The following is a 16,339-nucleotide window of genomic DNA, read 5'->3' on the forward strand; positions in this document are numbered from 1 at the left end:
GGAGAGGAGTGTCTTTAGGACGTGGTGGTTATCTTGAAAGAACAGAAGAGCCTGCCCAGAAAATGGAGGGAGACAAGCCATCTGGGAATAGGGCTCTGAGAGGCCCCCATAGCAGGATGGGTAAAAACAAAGACTTCAAGTTTCAAGCCCTGGTCTGCCGCCGACTAGAAGCATACTCTCGGGGACATTGCTTAACCAACTTCCTTATGCCCCTGTTTTTTAATTTCCAAAGAGAGGCTGTAATGCTTGCCTCCTAAGGGCATGATGAGAATTAAATCAGGCAATGCCCGGTCCATAATGATTGCTCGGTAAATGCAGCCATTGGGGATGGGGAGTCGCTTCGGGCGGTTAACTTGGAGAACAGGGGTCCATCTCGAGAGTGAGAACTTTGGTCTTGAGGGATGGTGCTGATGTAGGCAGGGAATGAGAGGAAGGTAGGAAGGGCTGGATCCTAAACACACTAACCCTCACAGTTACAGGGTGGAGCCTGGAGATGTCCTGCAGGGGCCGCCAGCTTCCAGGCTGTGATGAGGCAGGAGGAGGGGCTGAGGAGCAGGGGAGAGGTTTGACTGCTGGTAACCTCTCAGCTGCTGCAGTAAGGAGGTGGCAGCAGCCCCGGCGGCCTCCCCTCCCATCTGTCTTTGCTCTGTGACAGGTGGGAACTTAAAAGCTCAGGCCACGTGTCTCAACTGGCTAACCTACTTACCCCTAGAAGACTCAGCCTGGGCAGGCGGGGGCCAAGAGGGGCATGAGGAAGGAGCAAAGCAGGGGAAAGCCCCAGAGTGTTCTGGAGAACCTGCGTTTGAAGGCTTGTGGGCTGAGGGAGAGCATGACATGTGTACTAGAAGATGCCCAAGGCAGTGTCTGTGAGCCAGGTGCCATTGCCATGGTGCATCTGTGCGTCCAGCATCAGGCGTGTGCCTGTCTTAAAGGTCTGAATTTGCCTGGGAGAGTAAGGACTTTTGTCTGTAGTTGGAGTAGGCTGAGTTCTAAGTACCACTGTCACCTCCCAGCTGTTTGCAAGCTCTCCCAAAGCGGCGTCCACCGGCCTTCCCTTCTTAACTAGTTAGGGAAGTGGAGAATGGGGAGAATGGGGTGGGGAAAGGGGAGGATGCTCTCCCGAGACTCTAGCTTTCGAAGCCTTTTTATCTAGTTTGCGGAATCGCTGGAGGAAGCCTGAGCTCAAGGGCCGGAACCGGGGGAAACTGATGGGGGAGTGGTGCAGACAGTCTGACAGCTTCACAATCCCTTGAGAAGGATGGCGTCTGCACCCCAATGCCCACCCCATTCCCTGTACGCACACCACCATCGTCTAGTCTGTAATCCAGGGACCTGACCCCACCGAGCGACTTCAGTTCTCCTGCCCTCACTGTGTTCAAGTCGGCCCTTCGCCGCCAAACCCCCAGTCCGGGGTCCACACTGCGCCCGCTCTGGCCCCGCGTCGCCGGCACTGCTGTCCCTTTCGCCGTGCTCGCCCCCCACCGGCTGCGGGGCGGCGTGGGCCCTTTAAGAACAGCCGGACCGGCGAGCAGTAGCTGGGAGGAGAGCGCAGTCGCCCGGCGGGCTCGGGAGGACGCGGCGCCCAGCACCGGGCTCTGGAAACCGGCTGTGCGCAGCCGAGTTGGGGCGCGCCCCCATCGCCCCTCCCCAGCGTTGTCATCTCTCCGCGGACCTGAGGCCCGGGCCCTCCCCGGTCGCCCGCCCCGCCCCGGCCCCGCCCCGGCCCGCGCTGCCGGGACCGGGAGCCGGGCAGTGGGTGCCGCAGCCGGAGGCAGGTGAGGAGGGCCCGGAGTCTCCATCCCCGGCCCGCGGCAGCGCCAAGCTTCTCGGTCCGCACCGGCCCGGGGGCGCGTCAAGGTGACTAGGCATGCGGGAGATAGCGAAAGGGGGAACCCGCCCCCGGGGACTAGTTGGAGGTGGAGGCGGGGGGCGGTGGTCGCGAGTCCCGGTGGTGCGCCCGCCTTTGGGGAGAGTCCGGGACGCGCGGGCGCAGGGGAGCCGGCGGGAGGGGCCGGTCAGGGGACGCGCCCGGGGATGGGGAGGGGGATGCAGCGCGAGGCCCAGAGCCTCCTCTTCCTCCGCCTTCTCCCGGGTCTGCCCTGCGCACACCCGGGTACCCTGACCTCCTAGCGGGCAGTCGCGGCCGGCCGCCCCTGCCCTCCTCCCCGCCCCCCAACCCTTCAGTCCCCAGGGGCTGCTGGCCTGCGGGGTAAGGAGATTAGAGCCGCCACGGGGAGGGGGGAACGGGTGAGGGCTTCTAGGGGCTGGGCCGGGGCCAGGCTGGGGCCAGACTGGAGCTGGGGCTGCCTGGACCGAGGAGAGGTCGAGACTGAGCGTAGCTACGACGGGAGTGGGGGGCAGGAGTGGGCAGATGCTCTGGCGGTGGGAAGTGGGGTGCTCCCAGTAGCGGGTCTGCCCTGAGAAGGAGGCGGGCAGTGGGGGTGGGGAGCATTAGAAAACAAGGAGGCTTTGAGCCAGGGCTTGGGGGTCTGCCCCGAACTGAGCAGGCCCTCTCCCTGCAGGCCGGTAGCGTGATGGCGGAGAAGGCGCTGGAGGCCGTGGGCTGTGGACTGGGACCCGGGGCCGTGGCCATGGCCGTGGCGCTGGAGGACGGGGCGGAGCCCCCAATGCTGACCACACACCTGAAGAAGGTGGAGAACCACATCACCGAAGCTCAACGCTTCTCCCACCTACCCAAGCGTTCAGCGGTGGACATCGAATTCGTGGAGCTGTCCTATTCCGTGCGGGAAGGGCCCTGCTGGCGCAAACGGGGTAAGGGAGCAGCCTGGTGGGGAGTTGTGGAGCCCCCAGGAGTTGTTTCTTAGAAAGCTGGAGGTCTGGGTGTCCCCTGTTGCCCGAGTTCTGCCCCAGGAGGCTCTGTGTGGCTGAAATCTCAGCCCACCGCGAGCTATGCACGCAGCTGACCGGCCAGGTCTGTGCTACACCCCCACTCCTCCCCGCCTCCCCCCTCCCCTGCACCTGTGAGCTCTGAGGTGGGACACTAGGTTCAGCTGTCGGTTGAAGTTTTCCTCCTCCAAGATGACAACAACCTCTGGTCCCTAAGTTGTCCTGGAGGAGTTTCTTTTATTTTAGGTAGAATTCCTGCCTTTGAGGCCTGGCACGAGAAAGTCCCGGGCTGTGTTTCGGCCTTCCTCAGGGCTTAGCAGTATTCTTGTACCTATAGACACTGCTAATTTTTTTTTAATTTTTATTTTTTAAGATTTTATTTATTTATTCGACACAGAGAGAGAGAGAGAGAGAGAGAGCAAGAGAGCGACTACAAGCAGAGAGAGTGGGAGAGGGAGAAGCAGGCCTCCCATTGAGCAGGGAGCCCGATGTAGGGCTCGATCCCAGGACCCCGGGACCATGACTGGAGCCAAAGGCAGATGCCCAACAACTGAGCCACCCAGGCACCCCGACACTGCTAATTTTAAAAGATGTTCTCATTCCTGTCATCTTACTTCATTCTTGCTGAAGTCCTCCGAGGCAGGGAGGGTGAAGGTTTAGCAGGCTGGGTGACATCCCCATGGTACGAGTAAGGAAACTGAGGTCCAGGAAACTTGAGTCACCTGACAGGGCCACACAGCAAATTAGTGGCAGAGCTGGGACCAGAAGCCAGGTTTGCCAGCTCTCTGTGGATTGTTCTTTCCTTCTTAACGTCCCTGGTGCTGCATTCCTATCTCCTCCTCTTTTGTCTCATCAGCGCCCGTGGGTAAGGTCTGGGCTCTTGGAACTTTCTGAGGTCCTTGGAACCTTCACCAGACCCTGGAGTCCTTGCCTCCTCCTGCCCTGGGAAGCTTGAGCTGGGAATAGAGAAGCTGAGGGGTTTTTTGGTTTTGTTTTTTGTTTTTCCCAGAGCTGGGTGTGGGTCAGGAGTGGAGCTGGGTCATTGTTCTCTGAGATTTAAGAAATAAGTTTGGGGTGCTTCTGAGCAAGGCTGAGCAGGAACTGTCTCTGCATTCCCCACCCTCGCTCTCTCACAAGTGCCCAAAAGGTCACAGGGCCTGAGCCAATGGCAATTGAGGCCTCTGGGCCCCCTGCAGGGGCCCCTGTCCCAGAGCAGCCTCTGGACCCTGAGATCAGCTCTGAGCAAATGAAGAAGTGGCCATATTTCTTACAGCCCTGTTTTTCCTCAGTTTTAAGTAGATAAGTTATTTTTTAAAGATTTTATTTATTTGTTTGACAGAGAGAGAGATCACAAGTAGGCAGAGAGGCAGGCAGAGAGAGGAGGAAGCAGGCTCCCCACAGAGCAGAAAGCCCCATGTGGGGCTCGATCCCAGGACCCTGAGATCATGACTTGAGCCGACGGCAGAGGCTCAAACCACTGAGCCACCCAGGTGCCCGAGGAGATAAGTTTTAAGGAGCTAAGAAAGAAATGTAGCTAGAGGGACTGGTTGCTTCACCCCACCAGCCAGATTGGCATCCCTGACTGGATGCTTCCCTCCTTCGACCTTGCCAGCCCCCTGCTCTCTACTGTCCATTTTGCTATCTCTTCTGTCCCTTGCCCCTTTCCTAGCCCACTGTCCTTCTCTCTTTGACTTGTCTTTTCACTGGAGTCCCTCTCCCCTTGCCTGAAGGACGGAAAGCCATTAGAGGTAGGCAGAGAGGAAGAGCAAGGGTTGTGGAGAGAGGGTGGTGTCTGCCTTGTCCAGGTAAGGACTTGCCACCGGTCTCCCCTAATTATACATGATGTTTCTCCTTTTTCAAAACACTTTCCCATTAGTTACTATTAAATGTCTCACTCAATAGTCACAACAACCCTATTATGCCTTGGGAGGAGATCTTACTGTCCTTATTTTATAGATGAGGAAACGGAGATCCTCAAAGATTAGGGGACTTGACAAAACTGCAAGAGTTACTGACAGAGACGGGACCAGAGCTCTGGTGTGTTTTTACCTGGAAGGGCTGACAGGTCTTTCCTGTGACGAGCAGCTGGGGACCAGCAGGTGTTCGAAGACTGGGTTCCTAGCCGCTTGTCCACTGGATGACGTTGGGCCTCTCTTGGACTCACTTTCTTCATCTGTAAACAGGGACGATAATCGTCCCCGCACAGGCATGTTGTGAAGCTTAGCTGAGACGTTATCTGCGAAAATGCTTGGTGAGAGGCAAGTGTAAGATGATACATGTATTAGGCATCAGTGTTCAATCGGGTGCTTGGCTGATTAAATGAAGGGAAGGTTCCTTGTTGCCTATTTCCTCTCCTGCCAAAAAAATCACTTCCTGTCAGTGGCTCTGAAAGGTGTTTGCTGGAGTGCACAACCACACGTCTCTCTGACTGGTGGTGATAATCCCTGAAGCAGAAGGATGGAGCCTATGACTTCCCCTCCCCCAGGGAAGAACTTGCTGTGTGACCTTGGGTGAGTCACTGGATGTCCCTGGGTCCCAGCTGGCTCCTCCGTGTTGCTATAGCAGCAGTGGAAGTAATGAGTTTGTAAACACTAGACAAAAAAGGGAAGAAGACACATTTCCTGCATTCAAGAAAGTCATGGTCTAGGTAAAAAATATGGGAAACATCTATGGATCTGAGGAGAGATAAAATAAGGTTAAAACAGAAGCACAACTAATGTACAATGAGAATAAAGAAAACAGAATTGAAGAGGATTGGAGGGACAAGGGAAAAATCAGGAATGGCTTCATGGAAGAAGTGGCATCATCTGGGCCGCCAGTGTGATGGGGACCCCACAGTGGACAGCAACTGAGTCTCCTGCTGAATGGATGTGTCCAGAGGGACAGCTGGGTGCTGCGGAGGGAGGGTGAAAGTCACATCCCTTCACTGTCTCTGCTAAGCAGGTAGAGGGGAGAGGACACTGAGCTCTGTGGAGGGGCGGAGGACGATGGTGGCGAGCAAAACCTCCAGTAGAGCTTGGTGTACCTGCCTCACTGAGGGATAGTAAGCATAGTAGGCATAGTAAGCATAGTAGGCAAGGCTTGCCTGGTGGGCTCCCTTCTTCCTCTCCACCACCTTGTTTCCCCAGGCGACGCCATGTAATCTCTGACCTCCGCTTCTAGATATGCTCTCATGTAGCAGAGCTCTCCCTCCCAAGGACTGGAGAGCCTTGCCTTCCCTCTCCATTTTTGATTGCTGCTCATCCTTCAAGACTTTCCTCAAATGCCACTTCTTCCATGAAGCCATTCCTGATTTTTCCCTTGTCCCTCCAACCCTCTTCAATTCTGTTTTCTTTATTCTCATTGTACATTATTTGTGCTTCTGTTTTAACCTTATTTTATCTCTCCTCAGATCCATAGATGTTTCCCATATTTTTTACCTAGACCATGACTTTCTTGAATGCAGGAAATATGTCTTCTTCCTTTTTTTGTCCAGTGTGTGGGACAGAGCTTGGATGTAGTAGATATCAATAAGTGTTTGTCAAATAGAATTAATAATAAAATGCCACCTTAATTAATAATAATAATTAATAATAATAATTAATAATAAAATGTCACATGTGCCAAGCACTGTGTCATATGCTTTACATATATTATCTCATTGCATCTCTATAGCAACCCTATGAGATAGGTCCTGTCATCCTCATTTTACAGATGAGGGACCTGGAGCTCAGAGAGGTTAAGCAACTTGCCTGAGGTCCCACAGCCGGCTAAGTGTGGGGCCAGAATTTGAACCTCGATCCACCTGACTCCAAATCAGTGCTCTTAATGCCTATGCTGCCTCCCCCAAGGAGTGAATGAATCATGAGATTTTTACCGGGCCATATTGGGGGCTGTGGAGACAAGCCTCCTGGGCCAAGAGAGCACAAAGAAGAAGGCTTTTTCAGAATGAAACAAATGTTCCGAGAACCCATTCTCCTAGAACCCATGGTGAGCCTCTAGTACATGCCAGACAGTCTGCTGAGGTCACAACTATGAGTAGGACACGGGTTCTAGCCCCAAGCAGCTCACATACTAAGAGGCTGGGGAACGGGGTGAGGGAGGGGCACAGCAACTAGCAAGCAAGCTGGTGTGTGCAGGGGCTGTGCAAACACAGGGGACATTTAACCACTTTGCTCAGGCCAATGGTTGGCAAAGTCTTCCTGGAGGGAGTGAGAGTGACTACTGCATTTATAGAGGGGGGGCAGAGTCATCTACAAACTTGATGCCCTCTCCATGCCCATCCACAGGTGTGGCGGTCTTCTCTTGGCCTACAGGAGAGTGTTCTTGGCCTCTGGTACATTGATGTTGGGACCTGCCCCTTCTAGGGGGACAGGTGGAGATGGTGTGAATCTCGGTGCCGCTCAGAAGGTGTTTCTCCATCGTCATCAATCGCCACTCCCCACCTGGGAGGGAATTGCCTTGTTCGCTAGGGCCATTCCTCAGAGTTTCTGTTGCCTCTGTTCACTGTAACTGTTCACAAGCTCCTTCCTCCCTCGCTGCAGGTTATAAGACCCTCCTCAAGTGCCTGTCGGGTAAATTCTGCCGCCGGGAGCTGATTGGTATCATGGGCCCCTCCGGCGCTGGCAAGTCCACGTTCATGAACATCTTGGCAGGGTACAGGTGAGGACGAGGGCGGGATGGAATGGGGGCAGGAGCCAGGAAGAAGGATCCCCTGGGGAGCTCAGAAGGTATTCTGAGGTGGCCTTGACTCCCGCTCCCCATCTGCGACCAATGTGCCTGCAGGGAGTCTGGAATGAAGGGGCAGATCCTGGTCAACGGGAGGCCTCGGGAGCTGAGGACCTTCCGCAAGATGTCGTGTTACATCATGCAGGACGACATGCTGCTGCCTCACCTCACAGTGCTGGAAGCCATGATGGTGAGGGCTGGCGGGCCGGCTCCCTCTCCCAACCCCTGCTTCTGCCTGTCGTCCCCATCCTGCCATGCCCATCCTCCTCGGTTGGTGGCTAAGGGGACAAGGCGGGGCCCTCCTCCCACTCGTACCTGACCTGCCTACTCTCTGGGCCTCAGGTCTCTGCTAACCTGAAGCTGAGTGAGAAGCAAGAAGTGAAGAAGGAACTGGTGAGTGGGGAAGAGAAGGGGGTGAGGACAGGACAGCTGCCCTTCCTGTGCTTCTAGAGTTCTAGAGCCTTAAGTTTGCTGGGGGCAGGGGGTGGGAGACTGGATCCCAGGCTGGGACATTGGAGGCCAAGTGGGCTTAACGGAATGCTTCTTTAAATTGGGGTGGTGTGGGGGTGGGGAGGAACGGAGATTCTGAAGCTGACCTGGGGTGGGTGGGGGGCCGGGCCAGGTGACGGAGATCCTGACAGCACTGGGCCTGATGTCCTGCTCCCACACGAGGACAGCTCTGCTCTCCGGGGGGCAGAGGAAGCGCCTGGCCATCGCCCTGGAGCTGGTCAACAATCCGCCCGTCATGTTCTTTGATGAGCCCACCAGGTAGTTCTCCCCCTCCTCTCCCACCAGCATGCCGCCTCCCCTCACCCCCTCAGCCAGGGCAGGAGGGCTACATCTTCTCCACGGCTGGAGACCAGAGTCCGTGCACAGCAGCCTCCCGGAGCCAAGATAAGGGCTTCTCCTCATTCGTTTCTGCCAATCCCGTTGCCGTAGCAGCCCCATCCTTCACGCAGGCAGAAATCCTATGTCCTCCTTGATGGATGCCTCCCTCTCCCTCTCTTCCCCACAGCCAATCCGTCATCAAGTCCTGCTGACTCTACCTCCTTCCTCTGTCTCTCAGATTCGCCCCACCCCCATCCCGAGTGCCCGGGCTTAAGTTCTGGACCTCATCAGCTCTCGCCTGCATTTCTGCCATAGACTCCTACCCCCTCGTCTTCAGTCTCTCTCAGCTAGTCCTCCCTCCGAGCTGCAGCCAGGGAGAGCTCTCTAAGAGACAAGTCTGGCAATACTCCCTACCCCAACCCCCCCCTTAAAAACACACAGCGTTTCCCATTTGCCCTCAGAACAAAGTCAGAAGACTTAGAGGTCCCGGCCTGAACCTACTTCCCCAGCCTCACATCTTGCTTCATGCTGGCTTGTATTTTATGCTCTAATAACACCGAATTGCTTATAATTCCCTGGGCCAGCCATGTGTTTCATGCCTCTAAGCTTTGCACATGTTGTGTCTTCTGTCTGTGCCCTTCGCCACCACGCCTGCCCTTCCACCTTCAGCTGCCTCAACTCCTTCCTCTTTCACACGTGCTCAGGAAACTTCTCTGACTACCCCCAAGCCCCGTGCCGCAGAGCTGAAGCCCCCCCGCCCCCCGCTGCCCCGTGTTTCTACAGCACGTTCCACATCATCTCGAGTGATCTCTGCGCTTCTCTCTCTCCCTCCAGACCAGAGTCTATGTCTTAGCCATCCATCATGGTCATCCCAGTGCTGGCCATTCAACAAATATTTGTTTGTTAAGTGGAATGGTGCTTGGGCTTGTTGGTACCTCCAAAGGCTGGCACCGTGTAGCGTGGACAGGCTGTCAGGTAGCCAGAGGGACTCCCTTCCTGCCAGCTCCAGCCCCTTCGGAGCAGCTGCCCCACCTCAAGCACTCCCTTCACTTGGCACTGCCCACCTCACCGCCTACCCCACCTTTCTCTGGACAGTGGTCTGGACAGCGCGTCCTGTTTCCAAGTGGTGTCCCTCATGAAGTCCCTGGCCCAGGGGGGCCGCACAGTGATCTGCACCATCCACCAGCCCAGTGCCAAGCTCTTTGAGATGTTTGACAAGGTGAGTGGCTCTGGGCTTCCCAGGGCACTGGCCTATGGCGGGGAGAGGGAGGGACATCGGGGGAAGGGCTGGTGGGGCCCACCTAGTCCACTGGTGGTGCTGTCCTCACCCCTCCCTTTCCACCTCAGCTCTACATCCTGAGCCAGGGTCAGTGCATCTTCAAAGGCGTGGTCACCAACCTGATCCCCTACCTGAAGGGGCTTGGCTTACACTGCCCTACCTACCACAACCCGGCTGACTTCAGTGAGTGGCAGGGCAGGGGGCTGGGCTGTGGTGGTGGGCCAACTCGGGAGGGTTGGCTCCCATGCCTAGGTCTCCTTGGGGAGGTCTCACTGTCCCCTACCTTCCCCACATACTCATGGAGGGGCTGGCTTGCCCTCGGGAACCAAGGAGTGATTTAGCCACGCACTCCGCTCTGTGTCTCCCAGTCATCGAGGTGGCCTCTGGAGAGTATGGAGACCTGAACCCCATGCTGTTCAGGGCAGTGCAGAATGGGCTTTGTGCCATGGCCGAGAAGAAGAGCAGCCCTGAGAAGAACGAGGTCCCCACCCCGTGCCCTCCTTGTCCTCAGGTGAGTAGGGCTGGAGAGGGCAGAGAGGGAAAAGTGGGGGCGGGCAGGTGGGACCCTGGATGATGGCCCTGCTTAAGAGGCTGTCCCCCAGAGGCATCACAACCATTAGGGACTAGGAAGAATTCAGAACTTGGACTAGACCTACTGTGAACTGCAGTGTGACCTTGGGCACATTGCTCAACCTCCGTTCATTTACATGTTCAGCAAATTCTCACTAAGCATCTGTAGTGTGTTGTCCTCAGCGCCGGCACGGGGCCACCTGGTAAGCAGACCCAATGCTACATCTCTTGCCTCGTGGCTCATGGGTCTTGCTGTCATCTCCAGGCCAGAGGTGATGATGCTGAGCTCTGATGTTATTGGGAGAACTAACCAGATCATCATGTAAATCTCTGCACCGGGGCTGGTACAGTGGATATTGGTTTGGTGCCGGTTCTCGTTCCTAAATGAGATACCACGACCCTGGAAAATGTCCCCGAACTGAAGGAGAGCTCGTGCAACAAGCCAGTACAAATAGACAGCGGGTTTGTGCAGTGAAGGAACATAGGCGAGTTCCTTCCTGGTATAGGGCCACCCGGAGAATGGGGAGATAACGCTCCCAAGTCCCACACTCCCCAGTGGCTCACAAGCAAGGGTTTTTCAGGCTATGACTTGGGGCAGAGGTCTCTTGAGAAGCTGGTTGTCATTGACCAGAGACCCCTGAGGTCATGCCAGCAGGCACTCGGTGCTGTTTCATCTGGTCCCCAGAGGTTTTTTCCATCTCAAGAGTCTTGCCTCCTGAAAAATACTCTTATTCTTTATGCTCAGGGTTTCATTTGGTCCATCTGGCGATCATAACTTTTGGGTAGTGCTGATGAGCCACTTGGAAGCTAGCGGGGTCGCGTTCCTACAGGTCCCTTGGTCTGTCCAGCTGCGCCCGGGGGCCCTGTGACCTCCAGTGTTCATTCTTTCATCTGAACTGACAAGCTGGATGCCAGCTTCAAAAAACCCAGTATTGTAGTTGTTGCCGCCATTATGATCATTGTTTAATATGATTGTGGCACAGGGGGCAGAAAAGCACTGTGGCCTTCGGGTAAATATTTCTTGAGGAAGTGAAAACAAGAAGAGGAGTGACCAGCCTACTCAGCCCCCACAGTGTCCTCGACGTCCTTGCGCTCTCCTCTCCCTCAAGTTTTTACTCGCTCCCTACGTCTCTCACCGAATCTCGCTCTAATGCATGACCCTGAGGCCAGCTTCCAGGCATATACCTCAGTGGTGGAGAGTCTCCCATCCAGGAAGGGCCTGGAGGAGCCCTGGCCTGGGGAAGGGCTCGAGGGTTTTCCATTACCAAGCTGGGTGTGCAGTGGGTGGGCGGGGTAGGCTCGCCTGACCCAGTGTCCTCTCCCCAGGAAGTGGACCCCATTGAAAGCCACACCTTTGCCACCAGCACCCTCACACAGTTCTGCATCCTCTTCAAGAGGACCTTCTTGTCCATCCTCAGGGACACGGTGAGGCATCATGTTGTGGGAGAGGAGGCCAGTACAGGCCTGCCTGGCTTATGGGGGGCATAGGATCTCAGCAGCTGGGAGGAGAAGCCCCCCCCCACCCCCACCAGCCAGCCATCTCCCAAGGCACCCATGGGTCTGTGTGTCTGTGAGGGCGGCTCTGAGTTCCTACCCCAGTTGGTCTGCCCATCCCTGGCCTGTGGCCCATCCCCTCTCCTTACCAGGTCCTCACCCACCTGAGGTTTGTGTCCCACGTGGTCATCGGCGTGCTCATCGGTCTCCTTTACCTGCACATTGGTAACGATGCCAGCAAGGTCTTCAACAACACCGGCTGCCTCTTCTTCTCCATGCTCTTCCTCATGTTTGCCGCCCTTATGCCAACCGTGCTCACCTGTGAGCTGAGCTGCCCTGGGCGGGGCGGGGGCCTCTGGGAGGGGTACCGGGGGTCAGGGTCAGGGGCTCAGACAGCAGCGCCTCACCTGCTTGTGTCCTCAGTCCCCTTAGAGATGGCGGTCTTCATGAGGGAGCATCTCAACTATTGGTACAGCCTCAAAGCGTACTACCTGGCCAAGACCATGGCTGACGTGCCCTTTCAGGTAAGCCTCTTCCTCCCTCCCCTCTGGCTTCTCCCATACCTTGCTTGCCTCCTTCAACCTTGTCACCTGCCGTGTCCTCTTTTTTCCTTCCCCTCACTTAACAAATAGGCGGGGAGTGCCTACCGTGTACCAGGCTCTGTGCCGGGCATGGAGATCAGGCAATGAATAAGACAGATGAGATCTTGACCTTGCGGAACTGATGTTCTCATGGGAACAACCAATGACAGACAGTGATGAAAATAATAGACCTATGAATGCGTCTGTGAATCTTTTTTTTTTTAAAAGATTACTTATTTTTTTTTTTAATATAAATTTTTTTAAAGATTTTATTTATTTATTTGACAGAGAGAGGTCACAGGTAGACAGAGAGGCAGGCAGAGATAGAGAGGGAAGCAGGCTCCCCGCTGAGCAGAGAGCCCGATGCGGGACACGATCCCAGGACCCCGAGATCATGACCTGAGCCGAAGGCAGCGGTTAACCCACTGAGCCACCCAGGAGCCCCTAAAGATTACTTATTTATTTATTTGACAGAGAGAGAGAGATCGCAAGTAGGCAGAGGGGCAGGCAGAGAGAGAGGGAAGTAGGCTCCCTGTCAAGCAGAGAGCCCGATGTGGGGCTCAATCCAAGGATCCTGAGATTATGACCCAAGCCACAAGCAGAGGCTTAACCCACTGAGCCACCCAGGTGCCCTGGGTCTTTGGATCTTATCGGAGGCAATGGAGGGCAGCTAGTGCGGGTGCTGAAGCTTTACGGCTACTTGTTAGCCGCAAGACACGGAGCAGCTGCCTGCCTCTCACTGCTTCCGCATCCCCATCTATCAAGAGGAATGATGAGAGTATCCAGCTCGGGATTATTTGGGAGAAGTCAATGAGTTAGTTGATACACGTGAAGGACTTGGGCTAACGCTTGGGACGTGCGAAAGTGCCTGATAAGCGTTAGCTGGCTTGGGTTGGTTTTGTTGCACTAGCCTCCCCTCCCCCCGACCCCATCCACGCTCTGAGGCCACCAGTAATCTGTAGGGCAGCTGTGTGCAAATGAGAAAAAGCTGGGCGGGTGCTGCACCGTGCTGCAGTGCATGGCCTCCCGAGAAGAGAACAGCAGGACCTCGGCGTCTGGTGGCCTCTTGATTGGGTGCCTAGTGCAGGGAACAGCCTGCACGATGGTCTGCGCTAGGCTTGGTCACCGGCCCCCTGGACTTGACCGCTCAGAGGGGGATGACATGTGCTCACATGCAGAGTTAATGAATCAGCAGTGTAAAGAACCAGCTGGTCCAGTTTAGGAGCTCAGATGTGGAGATGTCACCATGACTGAACTGGTCAGAAGGGGTCCAGTGGAAATGGTGTCACTGGAGGAAACAAGGGGACAGACACCAGCCCGGGGGGGCCAGCACACACCAAGCGTGGAGGCAGCGGGACCAAGCATGGACGCTCTAGGAAGAGCTAGTGCTCCGGGGGTTTCCGCCCAGGTGGCGTGGAGGGTGGCATGGAGGATCTTGGCCTCTGTGGCCCTGGCTGGTGCCCCTGCTCAGGCCCATGCCCACTCCCCAGGTGGTGTGCCCGGTGGTATACTGCAGCATCATCTACTGGATGACAGGCCAGCCGGCCGAAACCAGCCGCTTCCTGCTGTTCTCCGCCCTGGCTGCGGCCACCGCCTTGGTGGCCCAGTCTTTGGGGCTGCTGATTGGAGCTGCCTCCAATTCCCTCCAGGTGGGAGGGCTGGCCCTTGGGGATCCGGGGAGGGGATGGGGTTTGGTGGGAGGAAGCAGAGGCTGACATCAGGAGTGGAAGGGATCTCTGGGAAACCACACAGGGCCACCCCTGTCCCGGTCACTCCTGTGATGGCCCGGTCCCCTTCCTTCCCATCCAGGTGGCCACCTTTGTGGGCCCAGTTACCGCCATCCCTGTCCTCTTGTTCTCCGGTTTCTTTGTCAGCTTCAAGACCATCCCCACTTACCTGCAGTGGAGCTCCTACCTCTCCTATGTCAGGTCAGTGCCGCGGCCCACACCGTGCATCACTGCTCCTCCCTGCCGGAGCCCAGGCTCCAGGGAGGACAGAGTGGCTGCTGGGTCCCGGCAGTCTGCCCAGGGAACAGGGACCCTATGCTCTGTATCCAGCTCTGTTGTCCCTGCGTGCACAGGTATGGCTTTGAGGGTGTGATTCTGACCATCTATGGCATGGATCGAGGCGATCTGACCTGCTTGGAGGAACACTGCCCTTTCCAGAACCCGCAGAGTATACTCCGAGCGCTGGATGTGGAGGATGCCAAGCTCTACCTGGACTTCCTGGTCTTGGGCATCTTCTTCCTGGCCTTGCGGCTGCTGGCATACCTTGTGCTCCGTTACCGGGTCAAGTCAGAGAGATAGAGCCTCGCCCTGGCCTGTGCCCCAGCCCCCGCAGCGGAAGCCCCCAGCCCCAGCCCTCTGGGACTTTTTTAACCTTGTAGACTTTGGCACGGGTTGCTGTTGCAGCCACGTTCTCCTCTCTCAGCTCCTCCCCGGGTTGGCTGCTGGACTGCGCTCCCTGCCGTGGCCATGGTCGTGGCCACGGGGGGCTCCAGCCCTCCCCACCATGTCCAGGAGTCTTCCCAGTTGATGCAATTTATAGTTTCTTCCCTTCTCTCTCCAACATCTGCATGCAAAGACCACTAGGAGGCTGCCACCCTCCTTCCCCCACCTCGTCCCCTGTCTCTGCTGTCTGCTTGGGAGCCCCAGGTTCTCCAGGGCCCCCATTTACAACTGACCAAAGTGGCCCCCTCTGGGGGTCCCCACCACACAAGTGTTTGTAAACTGGGCTGATCTAAGGTTTGGGTTCCAGGGCTGGGCCCTGGTGGGGTCCCCTGGAAGTCCCTTTTGGATATTGGAAAGGAGCAGGGAAGGCTCTGGAAGTCTCTTCCTCCTCCTCACCTTCTCCCCACCCCTAGACCTGTCTGATTTGGGCAATCTGCTGGAACAGAAGCTGGGTTTTCTGTCTGGGTCATTCCTCCCAATCCTGGGGATTGGAGAGGCCTGGGGGCCTGGGATGCCCCGTCCCCTTCCCTGTCCCCTTTGGTGGGGGGTAGGGTCTGGTGGCACTGCTGCAATAATGTCTGTGTTTCTCTCCCACCTGCCAATGGAACCGGAGAATGCACTTTATTCTGGGGCGTGAGCAGGAGAAGACTAAGCCTCCTTCTTGCTTCTCCTGCCCAGTCCTGCGACACTCCCTTCCCTCCCCAGAGTTACAGGCACATACATGCGAACAGGCAATCTCAGCCCGACACACACACGCTGTCCCGTATGGCTCCGAGGAGGAGTGATGGTGGCATGGTGGAGGTGGTGGCGGTGGCGGCAGTGGGTGCCATAGGGAGGGCAGTGCCCACCTCCTCTGGGGTGCAGCTTTGACGGCATGGATGAGGCTTGTGCCGCCCAGGGTGTCCTGGGACCCGGGGTATCTACCCCCCGAGTCTCCTTTCCCCTCCAAGTCAGGGATGGCACAGGGCACTAGCTCCCTGGAGCTCCGCAGCCAACACAAGCACAAGCATGGGCAAAAGTTGGCCTTGGCCACTGCCACCCTGTGGCCCTTCCTTTGTGCATCAGGCTGGCATTCTCACTCTCCCGTCCCTTCCCCAGCCGTCTGCTGGTCATTCAAGCTCCTGCCTGGGTCTGTGCACACCCTCCCTACCTTCCCATCAGCCGAGGTGGCCCCGGGGCACCAGAGCGACAGACACAGAGCACGTCTGGCTTTTGTGGTAGGTCCAGACTCACGCCACTTCTGATCTCCCCTTCCCCCCAGGGCTCTCCCACTGCTTTTTCTTGTGTACACACCACTCTCCCTTCTCTTACCCTGCCACAGATTCTCCCCACCGCCCAGAGATGCCACTTGTATTTGTGGGACTTTGCCCATTATTAATAAAACCTATATTTATACAGTATGCAGTGCGTGAATGGGTCCGGCTGGGGCTCGTGGCCCTGTGGTCTGTGGTGGGTCTTCAGAGCACTTGAGAGAAGTCTGTGAGCTTTAGAGAGTTTGTGGCAGGGGGTGGCAAGTTAGTAAATGTCAAGCAAGTGAGTGTACATCCCAGGAAATACTCGTGTTATGCTTTATACGTTGCAAA

At 56.4% G+C, this 16,339-nt stretch overlaps 1 protein-coding gene across 3 annotated transcripts; it reads left to right on the plus strand.

The window, feature by feature from the left end:
* Positions 1-1,525: 1,525 nt before the first annotated feature.
* On the plus strand, positions 1,526-16,156 carry ABCG4 (ATP binding cassette subfamily G member 4). Of its 3 annotated transcripts, none has more exons than XM_032359104.1 (15): positions 1,526-1,857; positions 2,523-2,772; positions 7,371-7,488; positions 7,612-7,744; positions 7,897-7,947; positions 8,177-8,322; positions 9,478-9,601; positions 9,730-9,844; positions 10,030-10,172; positions 11,558-11,656; positions 11,878-12,046; positions 12,149-12,249; positions 13,797-13,955; positions 14,116-14,234; positions 14,387-14,612. In XM_032359104.1, exons 2-15 carry the CDS (start codon positions 2,535-2,537, stop codon positions 14,610-14,612), a joined length of 1,941 nt encoding a protein of 646 aa, XP_032214995.1. In that variant the 5' UTR covers positions 1,526-1,857; positions 2,523-2,534. The 3 variants fall into 3 exon arrangements, with proteins under 3 accessions (XP_032214995.1, XP_032214997.1, XP_032214998.1); XM_032359106.1 differs by having other exon boundaries at positions 1,526-1,775; XM_032359107.1 differs by lacking the exon at positions 1,526-1,857 and having other exon boundaries at positions 2,535-2,772; positions 14,387-16,156.
* The last annotated feature ends 183 nt before the right edge of the window (positions 16,157-16,339 follow it).

Source organism: Mustela erminea, chromosome 9 (assembly GCF_009829155.1).
Source record: "Mustela erminea isolate mMusErm1 chromosome 9, mMusErm1.Pri, whole genome shotgun sequence".
Classification (NCBI taxonomy): domain Eukaryota; kingdom Metazoa; phylum Chordata; class Mammalia; order Carnivora; family Mustelidae; genus Mustela; species Mustela erminea.

What these genes read in the sequence shown, in the direction of transcription:
- ABCG4 (XM_032359104.1), top strand. Translation starts at nt 2,535, where the DNA reads ATGGCGGAGAAGGCGCTGGAGGCCGTGGGCTGTGGACTGGGACCCGGG. An exon ending in CGTGCCCTCCTTGTCCTCAG is followed by an intron (nt 10,173 to 11,557) that starts GTGAGTAGGGCT and finishes TCCTCTCCCCAG; the next exon opens with GAAGTGGACCCCATTGAAAG. An exon ending in TGGCTGACGTGCCCTTTCAG is followed by an intron (nt 12,250 to 13,796) that starts GTAAGCCTCTTC and finishes CCCACTCCCCAG; the next exon opens with GTGGTGTGCCCGGTGGTATA.